This window comes from Cynocephalus volans, chromosome 8 (assembly GCF_027409185.1).
Source record: "Cynocephalus volans isolate mCynVol1 chromosome 8, mCynVol1.pri, whole genome shotgun sequence".
NCBI lineage: Eukaryota > Metazoa > Chordata > Mammalia > Dermoptera > Cynocephalidae > Cynocephalus > Cynocephalus volans.
The window spans coordinates 149,644,198-149,667,144 of record NC_084467.1 but is presented as its reverse complement, the minus strand read 5'-3'; the positions used below and the strand labels follow the sequence as shown (position 1 = coordinate 149,667,144).

At 33.5% G+C, this 22,947-nt stretch overlaps 1 protein-coding gene across 2 annotated transcripts in view; it reads left to right on the top strand.

The window, feature by feature from the left end:
• The window catches only part of BRINP3 (BMP/retinoic acid inducible neural specific 3), a 366,300-nt gene that overhangs the window by 295,375 nt on the left and 47,978 nt on the right, over positions 1-22,947 (top strand). For both annotated transcript variants that reach the window (XM_063106876.1, XM_063106877.1), the window contains one exon: positions 8,848-9,070. In XM_063106876.1, coding sequence (XP_062962946.1) covers positions 8,848-9,070 — 223 coding nt within the window. The remainder of the gene's footprint in view (positions 1-8,847; positions 9,071-22,947) is intronic.

Sequence of the window (22,947 nt, the reverse complement as noted above, 5' to 3'; positions counted from 1 at the left end):
TGCAGAAAAGGAATTTATTTAAAGACATTGGATTGGATAGCTCATAGAATCAGCACGAAGACTGGAGATGCTGGCTCAGAGGCTATGCCAGGAACAATCCTGAAACCACATAGCAGGAGCAACCTCTTGAGGTCATGATGGAGCACAAGAATCTGCAGCTGGCACATCTGTCACCCCAACCCATGCCAGGAACAATCCTGAAACCACATAGCAGGAGCAACCTCTTGAGGTCATGATGGAGCACAAGAATCTGCAGCTGGCACATCTGTCACCCCAACCCAGATCACTGAAGTCATCATTATCAATAATGTCACCAGAGAATTCATTTGAACAATTCGAGATTTGTACATCTTTCTTATTACAGAGAGATGACAAGGCAGTTATATGGTCATCATTTTGAAGGAAATATCCAAATGTGCTCAGGATCACTGGACTCTCAGAATAAGTAAGATTTGTTTGCAGTCTTCATGCACAGCTAACGTACAGGCAAGCAGCGGGGATACCTGCTACCGGTGGTTTTCAAGTCTTTTCAGTTTTATGTCATTAACAAAATATGTCCTCTGGCACAATGAGAGGATCATAATCTTCGTCCCTGGGAAGTGAATCATAGCACAGCAGCTGAGAAATTATTTAACTTTAGAATACAATGAGGATGTTTAACTATCATAACTAACATGTGGAAGAAAATTGTTTCTGGTATTCTCTGTGTATAGTGATGTAGAAAACAATTTGTACCAGAGGAGAAGCTTTATCCATTGTGCCAGGAGTCATGCAACTGGTAAAACAACCACATCAGGAATAGCAGTTTTATCGGAGTTACTCTATGTTTAAGCTATAGCCAACTTGGTGAGTTAATTGAAGAAGAAATATGGATACTATTCTGACAATTTTATTCTTGCAATTGTGTCAAGAATGAAAAACAAGCAATGTGACTTTGGATTTATACTTTTAGTAGGAAGGAGAAGTTCCACTTTGTCTTTTTACGTTAACAGATCTTACTGCAAAATAGGTTATAGAGCTAATGCTCTTCTTTTTTTTTTTTTCTAAATTTTATTTTGTCGATATACATTGTAGCTGATTATTGCTCCCCATCACCAAAACCTCCCTCCCTTCTCCCTCCCCCCCTCCCCCCCAACAATGTCCTTTCTGTTTGCTTGTTGTATCAACTTCAAATAATTGTGGTTGTTATATCTTCTTCCCCCCCCCCCCCCCGGTTTGTGTGTGTGTGTGTGAATTTATATATTAATTTTTAGCTCCCTCCAATAAGTGAGAACATGTGGTATTTCTCTTTCTGTGCCTGACTTGTTTCACTTAATATAATGCTCTTCTAATTTGTTAGTCAGGGAGTGGGAAAATAAACATGGCATGGGTGTGGTCCTACTGGGCCTAATTTGAAGGGGATACAGGGAAAACCGAATTTACTACCTTGTTTCTATAAGAAGACCACCCTCTGATTCTTGGAATATGGTGGCATTTCAGAGCTCCAGGAATTAACATTAGCAATTTAAGGGGAAGTTTTACCCTACTTAAGCTGTGATACAGGAGTTTTGGGGCTCTGAAATAATTTATGTCTGAGTACTTGATAGGATAGCTTTGTTCTCTTTGTGCCAGACCTAGGTCTTTTTTTTTTTTTAAACTATGTAAATAAAATAGGACCTAAAGTCATTGGTTCTATGTTTAAGTCCCTAGGGACTGCAGTGTGGTAAACTCTAAAATTCCTACAGGTTAGAACTTTCTATGTAGGAAATCAGACTTGTTGTGTATTAAAATATTTATGTCCACTGAGCCTCTGATGGCTAGTAGCTGCTTCTAGGCATCAGACATAGTGGTGTAATTTTATCCTCCTTGAAATCAGAGAGCTCATCTGATTTCATACAGATTTTCACACTCACTCGTGTCCCCAGTCTACAGAAAACAGCCAATACAGCACTCATCAGAGATGCTGGCAGTATTTTCACCAGTGCATGTAATGCTTTTTCCTCCAATAAAAAAAAATACATTTTTAATAATCTACTAGAAAATTATTCTTCTCTTAAAATATTTCTAATAAGCTCCCCTTGGGCATGATGAGTGATGGTACTGTGTTATGATAAGCACTGGGTTTCCAATGAAGGTCATTCCTTTGATTAAGATCATTGCAATGTCTGAAAGTAAGACAAGGTTAGTCTATCAAACAGGGAAGAATTGCTGTTTTGGGGGGGAGGACAAGGAAAGCAAGCATTCATGCTTTTGATTATTCTGAATTAATCCCAGTCCTCCTTATATGAGGGTACTTCAAAGAGTTCCTGGAAAAATGGAATTAAAAGATAATACAAAACCTTACAAGAAGTACCCTTGTATCTACCTGTCTACCTTCCAGTTCCCAGGTTCCCATGCCTGCCCAATCAGTGTTAGTTCTAACTTTAACAAAACAGAGCTGGCATGAATTTAAACTTAATATTGGGACCAAAGTTTGTTCTGAAGCCCTACAGCTTCGAAAGATTTAAAAAAAAAAAAAAAAAAAAACAGATGATTCCTTTAACATAGTCTTTGAAAGTTTCTAGCATTGATTCTGTGCTTTGAGAAAAAAGTGTAGGAACTTGAGCTTTTTAAACAAGCCATCTCTATTAGTAGTAACCATCTCAGTCCATCTTTAAATTTTTCATGCAATTCTTTCAATTCCAAACAGCCACATAGTCCCAAATGCCATTGCAGCAAGAAGCACTGCATTCTAGATGAGCACAGGTGGTATTTCTGTGGTCACAGTTCCACCCTTAATACTTTATGGATTTATAAAGCTTTTTGTCTCATCCAGCTCAGGAAAAAAATCACATATTCTCCTAATTGTCTTTGGAAGCTATTGCCAAACCAGTTCTATCTGTGCCTCTGTCAGACAGCCCAGATTCTTTGTAGGAAAAACAAGCTCTAGCTGACTTAACCTGTTTGGAAAACAGGGCAACCCAATGAAGGACGGGTTATTCTAATTGGCTTAATGTATTGAAATATTTTAATATAAAATATGATGTATCTTTCAAAGAAAAATACAGCAGTCAGACAAAGCACAACTTATTTCTAGGCAGGTACTAAAGAATTAGGATCTGTTTCTGATTTATGCTCTTTTGTACCCATCACTTTTTAGTCTCATAAAATTGGCCAGTTCACAAACTATGGAACAGGCTTGCCATTCACTTCATGCAACATTACAGTGTTTTGTCAGTCGCAGCATAAACTCTATACCCATGGCATGTAGAATGGTTTGAAAACACTCGCATTGGTATGTAGCCACGCAAAGTCGTATCAGTGATTTACTGCAGAAGTTGGGAAATTTCTAAACCGCTACAAATCATTCAAACAGTCCCTTAGAAATGTTTGGAGAAAAAAAAAATTGTAAAAGTAAAAATGACCAATTCTAGTCAAAATTATACAGTGGGTAAAAATGTGTGCAGTAGTCTCATTCCCCCCAAGAATCAGATGTCATTTCAGCCCTTGGTAAACTTTCTGCCATTCAGGACGCCTGATGGCTTGGGTTTTCTCTGTCTCAGCTTTTTTAGCCCCAAGACTCTTCCACTCACATTCCCACTTTTTTCCCATTTCATCAGTTTTGTATCATACCTCCTTCAGGTGAGTATTTCTGTGGTGTCAAGGTTTTCAATGAACAAATTTTCTAGAAGATCTTTTGTCATTGAAAATCAGAAGATAGAGGAACTTATACTATCTTCCAGGAAACTGTAGCTGCCAAAAAATAAGAAATAGCTTTATGAGAGTAAGCTCTGGCTGGGCAATAATATCGAAGGTCAGCGGTAGATACGGTTTGATATTTATATGGCAGCTTTGGAGGAAGTTCTTCCTATATGTCTAGACCGATTGTAGACCAAACAGAAAAACAGCAAACAAATTAATAAAGAAAAATCCAGCCAAAGAAATGGAACATACTTGACATGTGCTCATGTACAGATAAGGCCACAGTACGGCAGTCAGTAGAAGGAACTAATACTTGTTTTATTAGCTTACTGCTTACAGAAAATTTTTGTTACTATTGTTTACTTATCCCAAATGCTTGCAAATGCAAGTAGGAGATATGAGTTTAAAGCCAGCAAATTGGTAGTATCATAAAATCGGAAATGATCAGCATTTCTGCTTAAAAACAAGTATTTGCGTGAACTCCATAAATATCTGACACACATTTTCTTCTGTTTCTCTTTTTCTTGTAAGGGCTCTGTGTCCATGTTCTTACATATTTCATTAGATATTGTACTCCAGTTTGTTATTATTATAGTAACACTGTTTCTATTGTTTAACGATAAATAAAATTGTCATTCATACAGAACTGTCATTTCTTCTGAAAACACACTTTGCCAATATGTTAATTGATCTAAAAAGACACATAAAATGTGAACAAGTAGACCCTTACCCTTATATTAACAAGTAATTAAATAATGCCGTTTTATTTAAATTCTGAAGCATAAGTTATGTACCTGGTGTTTTGATAATTCAGTAGTATTTTTTGGCCATGTCTTTACACACGATATTGAATTAATTTTTAATAAAGTTAATATATTAATATGAATTCCCGAAAATCATAAAAGCCCCAGTTTTCTCCCTCAGTCCTTTCTATGCGTAGTTCTAGTTTCTAATGGCAGCAGATTCTGTTTTGGATTATTTAGGTAGATTTATAACTCAAGAACTCATTTCTAAATAACGAAAAAATACCTGATTAATTTTCTATACTTTTGAGGACATAAAATACATATTCTTAAAGCTCTAGAAAGTTTAGAATGCTTTAGAACATATTTGAAAATATGTTCAAAAACAGTTCTAACTAGAGATTCTGAATATTTGAAAATAAATAATCAACTATTTTGGTCTATGATTTTTACGTTTATCAATATGGATGGAAACACCGATCTGGAAATATGTTATTTATGGCTGGTCCTTTTATATTCTGAAAATTTGCAGTTACCCACTCTCATCTATTTAGTTCAACTGTGAAGCTTGAGAATAAACAGCATAAAGATATAAATACATATGATCATTATGTAAACACAGTAGTGCTAATAAAACTTTTTGCTGACAATAGTTATGAAACCAAAGCTCATCTGCATTCTGCACACAACATTGCTCCAATAAAATTTGCATGAAGGATTATTGGGAGAATTAATTGATTTAATATTTAAAACACTAAAGAATACCTTCCCAAAGTAAGAGCTCATGTTAGCAGAGATATATATATAGAGAGAGAGAGATTATTAGTTTCAAAATTAGCTAATTAGATATGAAGTGTCAACTAGAGTTTTTATGAATGGAAAAGGTACAAAAAAAGAACAATAAACTTCATTCAGCTGTATTTAAAAATACTTCATTTTTAATGAGAGAAGTAGAAGCAGTTCAGAGAGTTAATGTGGTGCCTAGCTAGTCATCTATAATTTATTGGAAAGTTGTCACCTACCCTAATTCTCTTTCCCTCTACAGGATTCATTAATACAATAAATTTCCCTTTTTACTATTCTTTGCTTCAAGTGAATTGGTTTTGTTAAGACGACTGTGGCTGATTATAAATTTCTCCAACAAAAACAGTGTTTATTACCATTATTATTTTTGTTGTTGGTTTTTGTTATTTTATTTCTCTATAGTCCTCAACACTACGTTATGCAAAAGTACTCAATTGATACATACTTAAAAAATAGATATTTCTAGGATATTATCTCTTTAATAGCCTAGGTATTAAATTCAGTTTTTCTGGGTGATTATTAGATGACATTGATTTGTTTTGTATTGCAACCGTATGTATACACCCCCAGAAGTATGGCTAGTCATTGTTTATTTGACACTTTAAAAGCAGAGTACTTTGTCTTCTACATAGCTTTGGAAATAACTGTAAGATAAAATGTCAGCTGGCATTCCTGATTATTGTATTTTCTCTTTGTAGTTATGCAAATCGATTTATATAATAATTCCAATGTGTCATTCAAATTTCATTTCTACATTTTATAAATGTGAGTTTTACTAATTTCCAAAAAGGAAAAGAAAAGATATCCAAAGGAATATTTCTGGGGATTCTATTGACTTCTAAGCAGAATGAATTTCAGATACTGAAGATGTTATTTTAGCATTTGAAAATATTGCATGTTATTATTCATTTTTAAAAATAAGATGAAAGGTGTATCTGTACTTGCTGTCATAGACTGAAACATCTGTATGTTCTGTGCACAACAGGTGTTCAATAAATGTTTTGGGTGACTGTCAGTGATGACTGTTAATGACTTCATAATGAAGTAATTATTCAAGTGTCACGTTAAAACTCTGTTTTTTAGAAATTACATACTGTCAATTTTCAACTGACATACGCTATTATATATACTTGAACGAAATAAACAAATTCTGTTTTAAAATATTCTTTAACTTGAATAAAATTTACTGATTTAGAATCTTTCCCAATAGTGTTATAGTAAACAATGAACATAATTAAGATATGCATACCCGTGACACTAGAAAGGCTTATCAAAAGTGTTCAAGTAAAAGATGACAGCGAAATGAATGATTAGTGTTCAAAGTTGCAGCATCTGCTCTGTGAGTAATCCAAGGAAGGCTTTCCAATTTCCATGCATCAACTCTTTATTCAAAAGAGGGAATTTCTCAAAGAGACATATGGGACTAAACAAAATGTAGGGTACTGTCAAATTGGAATTTTAAAGTACATCTATTATTTACACTCTGCTTACTTAAGAAATGATTTGAAGCATACCAAATGGATATGCCCTCTAAAATCTTTTTCCATATATATATATTTTTTTGCTTTAAAAAGTCTTTTCATTTTTTGTTTTATTTTTCCTTCTTCTTCAGGTAAAAGTCTGCACCCTCAAAGTCCAAAAGAGGCTAGAGCTCTGTGTTTATTTTTGTAGAAGAAATAATACCAATATTCATAAATATAATTTGCTGTGAATTGTTAAAATGTTATATTTCCCAACATCGATGAAATGGTTTGAATCTAAATATTGAAATAGCCATAATACATAAAATAAGTGGAAATTCATCGTTCTAAATATGAAGCTGTATTAACATGGCTTACTTTATCAGATGTCAATGGCATGTTTAAATAAATGATATCAATAATTTCCAGATTTTAAAACACTGCCGCAGAGACAGTCAGTGCTTAGACATTGAGAAACCTTATCCAAACTGGATATTTGAAAGCGACTATTTTTAAACTGAATATTTAAAACTAACTAAATGGGCATTAAAAACCAGCTCTCTGTAACATCATAGAATTTTAAGTTAAGTGAGAGTATTATAATGTAGAACTTTCTATCTCATTTGCTAGAGGAAATTAAGGTGCAGGCAGGCTGAGGTTTAATGTGTGTCCTATAACTTTTTTATAAGAAGAATAATGACTAAAATGTGGTTTGTTTGACTTTCCAAATAACACTTCTTTAGCCATTGAAAATGTCTTTCAAATCTTATGGTGCGTGGGTGTGTGAGTCAGGGGAAATTCAACCATGTACTACATGAAAATGGGTGCAACATAATATTCTTAACAAAATAACTTGTTTAAACAAGTACTAAAAGCAAAAAAAGTTTATGTTTTGAGTCCCTCTTCATAATAGTTACTTTAGAAGGGAGAGATGGGAGAAAAGGCTCAACTACATTAAAATATATATATTTTTTTTTCACTGTAATAAAATATATATAACAAAATTTACCATTTTAATCATTTTTAAGTCTATAATTTACTGGTATTTATTAAAGTTACTATGTTTTACAACCATCTCTTTGTCTTTTTTCCAAACAGTTTTTGTCACCCAGATCAGGAAATTCTGTAACCATTATGCAGTAACTTCCCATTTTCCCTTCACCCAGACCCTGTTAAATTCTAATCTACTATTTATCTCCATAAATTTGACTATTCTCGATATTTCATATAAGTGAACTCACGCAATACTTGTCCTTTTTTGTCTGGCTTATTTCACTAAGCGTAATATTTTCAAGGTTTACCTGTGTTGTAGTGTGAATTTAATTCATTTTTATAGCTGAATAATATTCTATTGTGTATCCATTTATCTGTTGATGGACAGTTTGGTTGTTTCCATCTTTTGACTGTTTTCTCAAATATCTCTTTTGTTTAGGTTATTAATATTTTCTTTAGATTATTATTTATTTTAGTGTAGCATCAACTTTTATTTCTACTCTTGGTTAATCAGACATTTGAAAAGAAGGCAATTTAAGGTATGATAATTATTAACAAAAAAACAAAAGCCAATATTGGAACTTTAAATTCTTTTAAATTTTTTGTCTTTAGCATACAGTTATGTTTTAAACTGTTATGTCATGACAAATTGGAATATGGTCAGTTACGTGGAATAATCAGATGTACAGCTGAATATTGTAATTTTCTACTTAAAAAGCTGTCTTTTTCTTTAAAAATTAATAAAATTATTGAGTAACGATTTTATGTATTTTCTATACTGAGTTAATAAAAATTCTGAAAATATTTTTAATATGTAATACTTAGAATTACTAACACTAACGCTGAAAATGAAAATCAGTTTAATGACCACTATGTATTTGAGAAAGTTTATTCAATTTCCATCATAAGGAGAACACAGAAAAGTTAAGTTGAACTTAAACTTCCTGCTCAAACTATTTGCTTTAGCACAAATTATTTTAATTATCTTTTTCCATAAAAGTTCTATTTTAAGGAAAATAAAATATAAAATAATCCTAAAGCGTACAAATATCCCATCATAAATTAATTTGCTACTCGCAAATAATTGTATTTATTTGTTTTGAATATTGACATATTTTAAATGTTTGGGGAAAATGAGAAAATAACAGCTTTATAATTAAAATGTTCAATTTTCACATTTTTTTCAGATGAATTCAAGTTCTTTATGAAAAGACTACCCATGAATTATTTCCTCAACACATCTACCATAATGCATTTGTGGACAATGGATTCTAATTTTCAGCGCCGCTATGAACAACTGGAGAACAGCATGAAGCAACTTTTCCTAAAGGCACAGAAAATTGTACACAAGCTCTTTAGTCTTAGCAAGAGGTGTCATAAACAACCCGTCATCAGCCTGCCAAGACAAAGGTAAGACATTGTGCAATATAGGCAACTGAGGATATCGTTTTGACAGTGAGTTCAATCTATTTTTCTGAATGCAGGTGTGGTAATATAAATAGCAATTTTGTTTATATTGTTAGAGATAGCTTGAAAACAGCATGTTCTCTTAAGTCTCAGAATAATAAATTGCAATTATTTTCCAAAGTAATAGCACAATGGGGAACACATACTGATACTTCTTTTGTTTTCTTTCTTTCATCATCAGAATCAAGAAATCACTCTAACTTGTTCCATGTGGTAGTAAACTAATAATTGTGTTACAATGAACAGAAAAATACAAAGCCTTAGAGTTAGACTGTGAGCATAGGAAGTAAACAGGACCACAGAGTGAAATTTCTCAATATGCAATTTTCAAATAAAATAATTCAAGGTTTATTTTCTATGACCAACATTTAGAAAACCTCATTCTACACGAACCTCTGAAAATTACTGTGAAAGTTTCTAACATTTAATATGAATGATGACGGCTATTAAAGTATTTGAGTTGGAAGCAATTTGGGGAAGCAGTTTTTGAATTTGCTACTTTAAGATGTACTGACCCGTTAGTGCAATAAAAAGTTGTATTTCTCTGTTCGAGGTCAGGTTAAAAATACATCAAAATGAAAAGCTACAGGAAATACAGAATAGTATCACAAAAAATACACTTGTACCAGTGTCTCTCCTATAAAACCTCTGAATTATTACTTGATTTTGAAGTCGTTAAGAAGAGAAATCTATAATTATAGATTTCTTTCACTGGAAAAAGATTGAAGGTCAATACATTTCTTTAAAATTCCATTTAAAAATAACTCTTTGGCATTTTTTTCACAATTTATTGGATGTTAGTATATTTAAAATTTGTGCAGCCATCACCATAGTCTGAGTTGAGGATATTTTTATTACCCCAAATGGAAGGTAAGTACCAATTAACAGCTACTCCCCATAATCCCACATCTAGCCCTAGACTACTTATCTCTATAGATTTATCTAATCTGCTATTCATCTCTATGGATTTGCCTATTCTGGACATTTCATATAAATGCGATTATACAATATGTGGGGTTTTTTTGGTGAGTGGCTTCTATCACTTAGAGTAGTGCTTTCAGTTTCATTCATGCTGCAGCATCAGTACATGGGTATACCACATTCTGTTTAAGCATTCATCATTGGATGGGCATTTGGGTTGTGCCACTTTTAAGTTAGTATGAATAATATTTCTATGAACATTTACACACACTTTTGAATGTGAACGTATTTTTGCAATTTTCCTGGGTATTTACCCAAGTGGAAAATTGCTGTGTGATAAGATAATTCTATATTTAACATTTTGAGAAGCTACCAAACTGCAATACTGGCAATTTTCAGCTGACATACACTGTTACATCCACTTTGATAAAATAAATTTCACAGCTAATAAGATGGTTTCTTCATATTCCTGTATAATGGTAGATAGGTTGAAGTGACTATAATGTAGGATGTAGTTCTTCCTGTCTGATAAAGTGTGACATTCAGATTAATCTCCCCACTTTTGTTCTCAGGAATTCATATGACATAAAAAAAAAAAAAAAAAAAAAACTTTTTCTTACTTGAGTAAACTCTGATAATGAGTAGCCTACGATAATCTGGTTTTTTGAAGGTAGTCAATGTTTGTTGATATTCTAAAATTTTTCAGATAAGTAACAAGTGACCTTAATTTTATTAAAGGACAGTGATTATACCAATTACTGGCAAGTGTCTATGCAAAATTCCTGAAAGGTAACTGAACTACACTATTTTATGCCGTCTTTCGTTTGAGAATGCTGCCCTAGATTAAGTTCATCTCCTCATAAGGACCTAATAGACCTAGAAAACAAATCCTTCTTCCTTTACTTCCTCTCTTCCTTTACTAATACAACCCCTAGTTTTATCTGAAAACATGCTATATCAATCTTGTAGGCCTCCCTTGCACCTAGGATGGTTACATGACTAATAATGGCCAAACAGATGTAAATGGAAGGAATGCATAAAACTTCTAAATTGAATCCTTAAAGGAGTAAAAATCTATGCCATCTCACCTTCTCCCCTTCCCTGCCTAGCTAAAATGTAATTGTGATGCTGGAACTAAAAACCACGGCATGAAGAAATGTGTAAAGAATGGTAAATCCTAACCTCTTTGAAGCCACCATATTAAACTTGAATTGTTTATGTTTGTACTATTATTTCAGAGAAGAGTAAAATTCCATTTTTCATAAGCCACTGTTATTTGGCCTGTATTACTACAGCCAATTTTGCATTATAACTAATAAAAGGACCTTTCTGAATGGCCTCCGAATCCTTTAATATTACAGAATCTGTGATTTAATTAAAATGGCATTTATATATTAATACAAGGGACTTTTGCTGAAAGCAATTTTATATGAAACCGTATGGGAAAGTTAGGATATTAATTTTTCTTACATATATATATTATAAAAGAATCTTTTATTATTTTTGGAGTTTCAGTCATTCCATAATGACTCACAGGCATATGCTTAGTAATAATGAAGCAGTAATTTGAAAGACTTTAATATTTAGACATCTTCAACTTGTTATTGAGAAATGTAAAAGATATAGCAATTATAAAGTACCCAGTACATAGAAGGGGCTTAAATAATTATTTTCTATTTCCAAAACAGAAAACTTCATTTCCTGTGTATAGGCAGTTTCTAATATATTAATACATTTTCTGCAAAATATTTTTTCATGTATTTCATACTCAAAATAAAATTTATAATAAAGGTAACGGTATAAGTGCTACAAGAAGTGCACCCTTACTTGTATAGAATGTCTGAGTAGACTGGATTCTTATTCAAGGGAACCAGGAAGATTAAGCAAATTTTGAAGGAAAGAAGAAAAAGAAAAAAAAATAATGGTATAGGACAACTTCTAAATTCATCTCATAAGAGGCAAAAGTTGCCCTTTTACTTATGCCACCGCCTTTCACCCCATTCTTGATGTGGTCTACACTTGAGCACCCGTGGTTCTGAAATGTTCTTATCTTGTCACTATAGTATTTGTACTCAGAACTTCTGCAGAAGCTCTTTCATGGTCTCACTTTATTAGTTTTTAGGTAGTTGTTAGCTGAATTAATTCTTTTTCAACTAATTCATTTATAGGTGTGACATTATTTGTACTATTTAAATATTTATATTTTTTAGGCATACCTGCCACTAAGGTGGGGCATTTTAGAGAGTAAAAATATAATGATAAAATAAAATGACGGTCTGTGGGATTATAGTGCTGTGCCTGCTCTTCGTTGTTCTCTCATATGTAAAAGATGATAAAGAGCAATCAAAGAGTTTGCCACCTGGGCATTTTGTCTAGTGAACGCTGCCTGCAGCCCACAGTCTAAATGAGAACGATGTCCAGATTCATCCTGCTGTAGGCGCTTTGTTAGACAGCTGATTTTGATAATACTAACAGAGCCAAAAAGGCCTTGCTCATTCTGAAATTCTGTGGATGTATGTGTATGTGTGTGATTTGTGTATGTGTGTGATTGTGTGTATGTGTGTGATTGTGTGTATGTGTAATAAGGCAGAATGGCAGGTCTTCATCTCATTATATGTTTTAAGTAAAAATCCTACCATGTTACCTTATTCTCCCATATTTGTTGATTTTCTCAAATGAGGAGAGGAAGTCAACAGCCAAGAGGAATAGTCTTGAATATATAATACATATTTTAAATAAAAGAGATTTGTTCCTTTTTTTTTCTCACATGGTTAGCTATTCAGATGTCACTTTAGTGCCTCCTACCATGTCTTCTTCACACTTAGAGTAGTCTTCTAAGAAGACTAAGTGCCACTCTCAAACACTTTTCCCGCCTGGTAAGCAATTGAGTTGTTGGCTGAAATAACTAGATTTGAGAACAGAAGCAATACAGAGAGCTCCAGAGTCCTCTCTTAACACCTATGCAAACTTACTTGAAAGAAAACCAAGTTCTTAGTCATGGAAATCTTGGAAGTGAAGTCTCGAATGATTAAGACCCACTCTCCTTTCCCAACACCATTTGGAATGAAGATCACTTGGTTAAACAACCAGAATAAGTTCCTTTCTGACAGTGACCACAGGTTCATGCAGCAGAAGGTAGTCAGAGGGATCTGCTATCAATCTTCGTCTTCTCCTCACTAAGGAATTGATGATACTCCTTTAATATATTCTGCTAAATAACTTTGAAGGTATTAATACTTATTTTCTAAAATACATACATGAACACATACATTCTGTAAAAAAGAGTCATGGTTAAGCAAATTTGGAGACTTCTGATTACTATAAACTCTCCCTGGAGATCTACAATGCACGCGTTCCTAATACTCTGTAAAGTTTTACAATTAGACAAAAAAATTGGTTAGGTTTATTTGAACAAGAAAATTTGAGAATGAAAATTCTCACTTTCTGAAACACCTATTAACTTCCCACAGTATACACTTGGGGCACAGTATCCCATCATTTTTAGATCTAATCTAGAATTGTCTTCAATTGTAATGCATTCATCTCAATCACCATAAATTATTCGACAGGTACCTTGAGCTGAAAATTATTGTAGAAGGTCTTTGTTTCTGCAATGCTTTAGTTGCTTTCTTAGTGCTGGATATTAATCCTTTGCAAATTATTCTTTTAATTACCTCCTCAGACAGACTTAGAAAATAAACAACTTCATCCTTCTGAAAATATAACTTGATATGGTCTTGGAAATTAAATGCTGATTCACTTCCTAAAACACATTGTCACATTTATTTTTTATAACCTTCAGCTCTGAGATTTGCATTCCAATATTTTGCCTAATATGGAGGGGTTAAGTGCAACTCTTTCTTTGATGGTTCACTGGTACATGAAGTTACATCTCAGAGAAAAAAAAAATATTATGGAGTAGAAAGTAACAAGCTGATTGTTTGTTGATCTCACATTAACCATCAATGGTTTGTATATAAGTCACAAATAGATCCAAAGACACTAAGGTTTTTCCAAATCTTATAATGTTATTGATAAAAGAATTTTTAGAATATGTGTATTTTCAAATTTTAAATATAGGTAAATTAGGGCTGAGTCTCGAGCCAGTTTTTTTTTTTTTTATATTTGAATCACTTCTAAACAATTTTACTTATGTTTTGATAGAAATAGATACCTGTTAACTTGCAAAAATAAATAGGAAGCTGAACATCAGCCTCTCTGTCGTGATGGTGTGGTGGTTTCACCATTCTGAAGCAGTATCCCATGTTACATATAAGAAATATTATATTGTCTATGACCTTTTCTCAGGAACACTCCCTGTTAAAGTGTTGTGGTCACTGGCAAACACCATGAAGTTGGGGAGATCTGACTAAGTTTTGAGTAGAATTTAAAAATCTCCTATCCTTTAAAAAATATAACAATACATGCATAGAAGAGAAATAACTCAATGGATTTTCTCATATCATTTGCAAGTCTCTTCTTATGTCAGTTTTCATACAAATTATATCAGAGGTTTCTATGTGTGTAGATGAAATTGGTTATGTCAAAATTGTCGCTGGGTAAATAAATAGATGATATTTGTTCTAAACTCCTTATTTTAAATGATAGTACGAGTAAGAAATGATTTGATGTTGTACTAAAGACTAAAAGTCAGGTATACCTAACAAATAACGCCTTTTTCTGATCAAACTTGCTCAATTCAAAGGGGAAAATCTTATTTGATTTGCTTTAATGATAAATTTATTCTAATGCTTAATTTGGTAACATGATTTACATTCAGTGTGCAATCTCTAATATTTATAGCATATTTTATAATCCTCATGCAGAGGACAAAAAAAATTCTAAAAGACCTCTTTCAGCATCATTATTTTTTCACATGTACATGTATGTACACACACACACAGATATGTGCATGTATATGAAGCCGCTAATATGGCATATGACCGAAATCCAGAGTTTTCATCCTTGAAAATTAACTAAGACTTTATTTTCTAATAGCTTTAAGGATCAAGAAGATGAAAACTAAATATTACGAAGATGTGTACTACCTCAAATCCCTAACACCGAAAACAATCTCTGAAGCACTTTATTTAAGGCAGCCACCACAAGTTATAAAGTGAGGGAATACATTTCAAAAATCAATGTCAATTGAAACAGAAGTCCCCTATCACAGATCTAGATGCACTTCAGACAGCAACAAACAGAACAGCACAAAAGAACACTGATGTGCCAAAAGAACACAGGAGAAAACGAAGGTCGGTTTGTTGTGGTTGTCCTATTAAACCCAGCAGGAAGACTTCATGTAGGTTGCTCAAAGGAAAGAAAAAGGTCAAGTTTGGGCTAGGACCTTTTATTGAGCTGAAATAAAATTAGTTCATACAAGCAGGAAAGTCAGCTATAAACAAATCTAAAAAAAATAGTTAGAATGTAAGGAAAGCCTACCAATTTTAAGGGAGGCTAAACACACACAAACACACACACGCTCACACATGCACGCACACACACCCTCAACTATGTATTAAAATCATAAGGATGATAATACATTATTATGATCTAAATACATGATTTTTCTTTCATAATCTCATCTAAATTCCCACGGAAATGAACAAAATTAAATCACTACCTGAATGTATTAAATGATTTAATCTATGCATAGGAAAGTAGAGAGATGCTTTGATACACTACAGAAAACCAGCTGGAATGAGGGCAAAGCTGACAGATTCTCAGTTTGTCAAATGCCCTAACCTACAAGTAGCAGACAGAGGAGACCTTCAGTGGAATCCTCCAATATCCTTCCATGCAGAGCCACAGACATACCAGGATAACGGGCGACAGTTCTGGGATGACTCACTATTGAGGACTGTTATGGTTAGCTGGTTGCTAGCTAACATGTACTAAGCACAAACTGTGTCCAACGCTGTTCTAAGTGCTTTGCCTTTTTTTTCCCCATCATTTACTACAATGTTACAGGTAGGTGGTAGTATTACTATAAATTTACTATTGAGGACCCTGAAGTTTAATCTAAACAATTTTCCCAAGATTACTCAGATAATGGAGGCAAAGCTAGGAGCCAGACTCAGGCAATCTGGCTACAGAGCTTGTGTTCTTGATCACTACGCTGTGATACTTCCCTGGTTAACCATGTTAGAGAAGGGCTGTCAGCTCCTGCTAGTCCCTTATCACTAAGAAGTTTGAGAGGACGTGTACGGTGTCAGCATTTATTAAAACTCAGAAAATGTCTGTTGATGATGGTGATGATACACTAATTGAAATATTGTAGAAAATACTACAATGTCTAGAAATAGACTCAAATATATGTAACTGTTTGGTTTATGATTGCATCAATCAAGTGGGTTACAGATAGACTAAGAGAGAACATACAAACACCTCCATTATAAGGTTACACTAATTTCCTGATGTTAAAAGTTACAAAAAGTATAAATTAGGCTATTTTTAAAAATCATAATGTTGTAGGGTTAAATATTTTAAATGATAATGTGGAGTCAATTTTTAAAAATGAAATTCTTACCTGATTGGAAATTAAGAAATTCACTCCTGGTTAATCTTTGAATTAAAGAAAATCAAAATGGAAATTTTTAAACTCTAGAGGAAGCAATTAAAAAGAGGGCACTTCATAGCAATACCTATGAGAACACAACAAATTTTAGACTCAAAGTGAAATATGCAGTTTTAAATGCCTTAATTATTAAAAAAGAATAAAAAAAATAGTTACTTAGAACTTGTAACCATTCTTTCATTCAACAAATAAGTATTTAGTGCTATTTATAGGTACAGGAGCTGCATCAGCCTACTCTCTCTCTCTCTCTCTCTCTCTCTCTCTATATATATATATATATATATATATATATAATATAGCATACACACACACACACACACACATGCATACAGAGAGAGAAAGAACACCTGGAAATTTGGAATTAATGTTTTAGTGAGGCAAGAAAGAAAATAGGCAAATTATATATTGTTTTAGGATGTGATAAGTGCCATAGAGAAAAATAAACCAGAAGGATAGAGAATGCCAGGGGTGGTGTGTGGCTGGGGTGGGTGGGGTAGTGTACAATTTTAAATTAGTTTGTTAGCAAAGACTTGAAAGAGGTGAGGGCACAGTAAGCCATATGTTTACCTGGGGGAGAGAATTACCAGCAGAGTGAATGGCATGCTCAAAGCCCTGAGGTGCATTGGAGCCTATAGTGCTTTTCCTGGAGTGTATAATAATAGGAAATGTGGTCAGAGAGTAATGGGCAAGGGTCGACAGATTATAGAGAAGGTGATAAAATATTCACTTTGAAAAGTATCAAGATGAGATATGTGCACAGGTGAAATTTCTCTAACATTTAAAATGTTAGAAATGTTACTTTGATTTTTCCAGGTTACAGGAAACTGTAAAAAGCAATCCGTTTTATCTGAAAAGAAGTAATACAAAAATGGAAACCATAGATGAATATACTTACTTTTCTAATTTAATTATAAAAGATAGAGTATGTATTAAAAGTCAGGTGACCACCTAGAGGATAGGCCACAGTGAATTGTATTGCGATTCTCTTAGTATACCAGCATCATTCAGAGGACCACACAATTGATGATGAAATTGTCCATTCACACTATCCCAGGACCCTCATTAATTCTCATGCCGCCATCTTGGTATCAGCTCCTCTCCAAGGACTCCCACTTTGTTTTAGAATAGGTTAACAGTAGAGAGTGAAATGTCAGTGCTATGAGTGCTAGTGTATTATATTACATGAGCATTGGGGGAGATATCAGCTATGAGACACTTTAGCGACAAAGAAAACACTTTGCTTTTCAAAAAGACTTTAAATAATATTAAAATTCCCTGAACTATACTTGATACATATTCATGGTTTCTATTCCTGTAAATTATTTTGGTGTTTCCCTGGTATCACCTATAGAATCCCATACAAAAAATTAGTGATGATTTTTTCCCCTGTTTACTTTCATGACTATTAATATCCAAACAGGCCAACCAGGCATCATAATCTGTGCATTAATATCAGAGGCAGTAAGGTCAATGATTTAGTCATAATATCCTTCGATGAAGTTACAACTAGTTAGGCCTATGTGATTCTCAGGAAATTAACTGTTTCATCTTACCTGTCTATATAGGGACTGGTAATTCTAAATTTTGCAATCCAATTAGTACTTGATAAAGGGATAGTACTTAGATACCACCTTGACTTTTAGCTAAAATGACTTAAAATAGTCACAGGTATGCCTCAGTACTGATATTCAGCTAGAGCCAGAATGTAGTAGCTGATGTTCATTTTTATATGTTGGGTGTTCATTCCGATAGGTTGGTGTTCATGGACTGCTAGCCACTAAATATTTATTAATTCAGCCCTAGCACCTCCATTAAAATGTGAAGTGGTTGGGTAGATATTAGTCAGTCTGAGGGATGTTGCTTGTCAGAGCACCCCTCTCAGGACATTCTATTATTATTTCCGTATCCGCAAAGGGCTACTGGATCCTTGCATTGATCTCCCTTGGGAAAAATCTTAACTGGCTTCTCATTTTTAGCTGGAAGTCTTGCTTTTGAGTAGCTCCATTGGTGAGCCAGTTTCCTTTCTCATTCAGAAGTTGGAGAGCATCACATTTTCTTTATCTATTCCCATCTGTCTTCTTCTGTATTTTATTATCTCTCTTATTCTAACCATATTGAAGTGAGTGGACACATAGACTGGAGGGCCAGCAATCCCAGGGTGTTAGAGGAGGTCTGGCTTGAGACTGAGAGTCTTGCTATATTCCACGAACCACAAGTCCTTAGAAAAGACAACCATTTGTAATGGTTGTCTCAAGTCAGACTCTCAGTCTCAAGCCAGACCTCCCCGAACACCCTGGGATTGCTGGCCCTCCAGATACAAATGGCCAACAGACATATGAAAAAATGCTCAACATCACTCAGCATCCGGGAAATGCAAATCAAAACCACACTGAGATACCACCTAACCCCAGTTAGGAAGGCTAAAATCCAAAAGACTCTGAACGATAAATGCTGGTGAGGTTGCGGAGAGAAACGAACTCTCATACATTGTTGGTGGGACTGCAAAATGGTGCAGCCTCTATGGAAAATGGTATGGAGGTTCCTCAAACAATTGCAAATAGATCTACCATACGACCCAGCCATCCCACTGTTGGGAATATACCCAGAGGAATGGAAATCATCAAGTCGAAGGTATACCTGTTCCCCAATGTTCATCGCAGCACTCTTTACAATAGCCAAGAGTTGGAACCAGCCCAAATGTCCATCATCGGATGAGTGGATACAGAAAATGTGGTACATCTACACAATGGAATACTACTCAGCTATAAAAACGAATGAAATACTGCCATTTGCAACAACATGGATGGACCTTGAGAGAACTATATTAAGTGAAACAAGTCAGGCACAGAAAGAGAAATACCACATGTTCTCACTTATTGGTGGGAGCTAAAAATAAATAAATGAATTCACACACACACACACACACACACACACACACACACACACACACACACACACACAAACCGGGGGGGGGGGGAGAAGACATAACAACTACAATTCCTTGAAGTTGATACGACAAGCAAACAGAAAGGACATTGTTGGGTGGGAGGGGGGAGAGGGAGGAGGGAGGGAGGTTTCGGTGATGGGCCACAATAATCAACCACATTGTATATTAAAAAATTAAAAAATTTTTTTAAAAGTATGAAAAACTCTATGCTAAAAGAAAAAAAAAGATAAATTTAAAACATTTAAAAAAAGAAAGAAAAGACCACCAGACCAGCCTGTAGGCTAGCATTTTTTATCTTCCTCCACTCCAAGCTGATGTATATTTCTGACATTTTCATAGATTTGAAAATATTCTAATTTTGTTATTGAAAACTTCATGCAAATCATCTTTATTTTAAAAAAGAAGGGGTGACTAGCCTCTCTTCCACTATTTTTTTTTCTCAGATAAAACAGAAACCTCAAGCGAAAATTCTCAAGTCTTGAAAAGGAAAAATAAAATTACTTCCAGCCTTTGAGGAAAGCTTTTTCAATAATGGTATCTAGAACATGTCCAGTCTCACCTTTTACTTCAGGGTTCATTAGTCAAGAAACGTCATTCTTTTTTTTTTTTTTTATCTGAAATAAAATGTATTCCTGAAAGAAAAAGTGAGTTTTTGATAATTAGATTAAATTGTCTCAATATTATTTCAGTTTTATATTTTTAAATTTTCCATTTGGAAGTTACATTTTACTAAGTATGGAAATATTTCTGAAAAGTTGTCTTCTGAACACTAATTAAAGAAAAACAAAAACCCACTCAAATTAGCACCCAAGGTCCCTGCATTTTTTTCACATGGCAACCTCTGTAAAAGCAAAGACCAGTGCACACATGTTAAAATAGAATTATTAATAGAGCCAATTATTTTTTCCAATGCCAAATACATAAAAATTAAAACCTTTCTTAGCCTTTGTTCTTAGCTCCAGCCACATCTCAATTCTTAGCAGTATTCCATTTTCTGAGTAGGATGAAATTAAAAATTTATTTTCCCTTTAACTAATCACATTAAATATCATTTTAGGTGATTATTGACCTTTCAGATATCATGCTCTGTGAAATGTCTGTCCAAATATTTTGTACGTTTTTATTGAGCTGTTTGTCTCATTATTGGGTTGAAATAGTTCTTCACGTATTCTGTTACAAGTTCTTTCTCGGAAATATGAATTGCAAATATAGTCAACCAGAATGCGATTTGTCGTTTCATTTTCATAACGATGTCCTTTGAAGAGAAGATATTTTTAATTTAGATTAAGTCTGATTCATTAATGAGTTCCTTCAATAGGTAGAGCATTTGAATCCTTAGAAATTTTTACCAATCACAAAGTTGAAAAGATTTTCTCCCATGTTTTATTCTGGGAAGAGAGTCTTCTTATATTTTATTTTTGATTTATCCTTTTTATATTTACTTTTTATATTTGATTTTTATATTTACTTCTTACTTTTACTCATTTTTCATAACTGATATCTCATTTGATCTGCATATTAACTCTCCGAGATGTACAAGCCAGAGTTTATTATTTTGGTTTACAGATAGCGAAAATGAAGATTAAAATATTAAGTGGTATTCCAGAGGTTATTCAGCTAGAAAATAGTGGTGATAATTCTGGAATTTAGCTGCAGTCTAATGCAATTTCCTCTCAACTGTACTACAAACATTTCCAAATATGGGAGTTTCAGTCAAGAGAACATGGGTTTAAATCCCAGGCATAAAATCATCTTTATTATTGAGAAAATAATCAATAGTTATAGAAATTTAGTATAGTTGAAAAACAGTAAATCTTTTTTTTTCTTTATGTAAGAAACATCAAATCTATAAAACACTATACTAATATCTTAATGGCAAAATTTGCACAGGAGACACAAATCAAGTGGTATTTGATATTTTCATTGGTAAAACAAATTAGGTACAGTGTGCAAGAGTTGATACATCTAAACTGGAAAAAAAAAGCATTTGAAGAAACATACTCATTTAGAGATACGTGGCTTTAAAATGCTAAAATGCTAAAGTGAAGGGATTCTTTCAAGAATATTTATGAGAGTCAGTGCATTATTCTGCACCTGTTGTTAAGAGGAGGTACAACTGCTCAATTTCCAAATTGAATTGGCTTCTAAGATTTTAAAAAATAGCCTCTCTGTAAGTTTTTCCTCTCCTGTGAATAGAGATTAGTCTTTTTGCAAGAGAGGAGTGGCAGACCATTGGGGCATTCTCTGCAGGCAGCACCTGTGAAACTTGGCACACTTGAGTGTCTTAAAAGCTGCTGGTAATGAATAGCTTTACACTATGTCAGTAAAGAGGCCACCAGTACTTTCTGATGAATGAATCCATGGAATGCTAATTTGGTATCCCTGAATTGTGTGACTAGTTCAACGTTTAAGTGATGTTTTGAAATGCAGTTCGTTTCATCTCACCAAGTTTGAAAACATATCCTTCGACTTTAATTTCGGCATTTTGTTTTATAAAAGGATTGTTGTGATGTTGAGAAAATATCAAAATTAAGTAATGTCTCCTCCTAAAATTTCTGATTTTAGCAAATCAACCATTATGCTTGCAATGAGATCAATAGCTAATAATAGGCTTAGATGTATAAATTTAGTTCTGTGCGTGGCACATTTTTATACAGTGTGGTTATGTAAACAGACATCCCAGATAAATTTCTTTTTCATAGCAGACGATCCTATTTACCAACAACAAACATATCATATTGATAGAGCCTCATATATAAATGTAGATTTTGTACCTTTTTATCTTTATAACAATCTTTATATTTAGCTTAACAATACAAGTATATTTGAAAGGAAAAATGAAGATAGTTGTGAACATCAGTGGGTAATGTTTGTATAGGGACACTTCAACACAAACAATATTTGAAAGAAATAAAGTTTAAGTACAGAAATGCTTAAGGCCATGTAGAAAAACAACAACAACAAAACACCTCAAATTGGTACAGCGTGGCTGTTATTTTTCTACAATGTTTTTACCCTACTTTCTCTCCTTTTTTGCTAGGTATATTTCTGCACATGCTTCAAAACTCAGTTGAAATGTTACCTGCTTTTCTTAAAACCTTTTCTTAACCCCTTTTCTCTCCAACAAAACTAGGTATTACCTTTCTGGATTCTATATTTCTCTATAAGGACATGTTAAATTTTCATTGTATTTATTTACTTATGTGTCTGTTTTTTCTAGTAGATAAAGATTGTGTTTTACCAATGGAGTAGTCCTTTGGCTTAAAATAATGAACATCTGATCCACGTTTACAATAGATATAATACTGTGCCTACATAAAAAAAAAAAAAAAGATAAATAGCATTAAATGCTGCCTAAAGAAGAAAACCTTAACT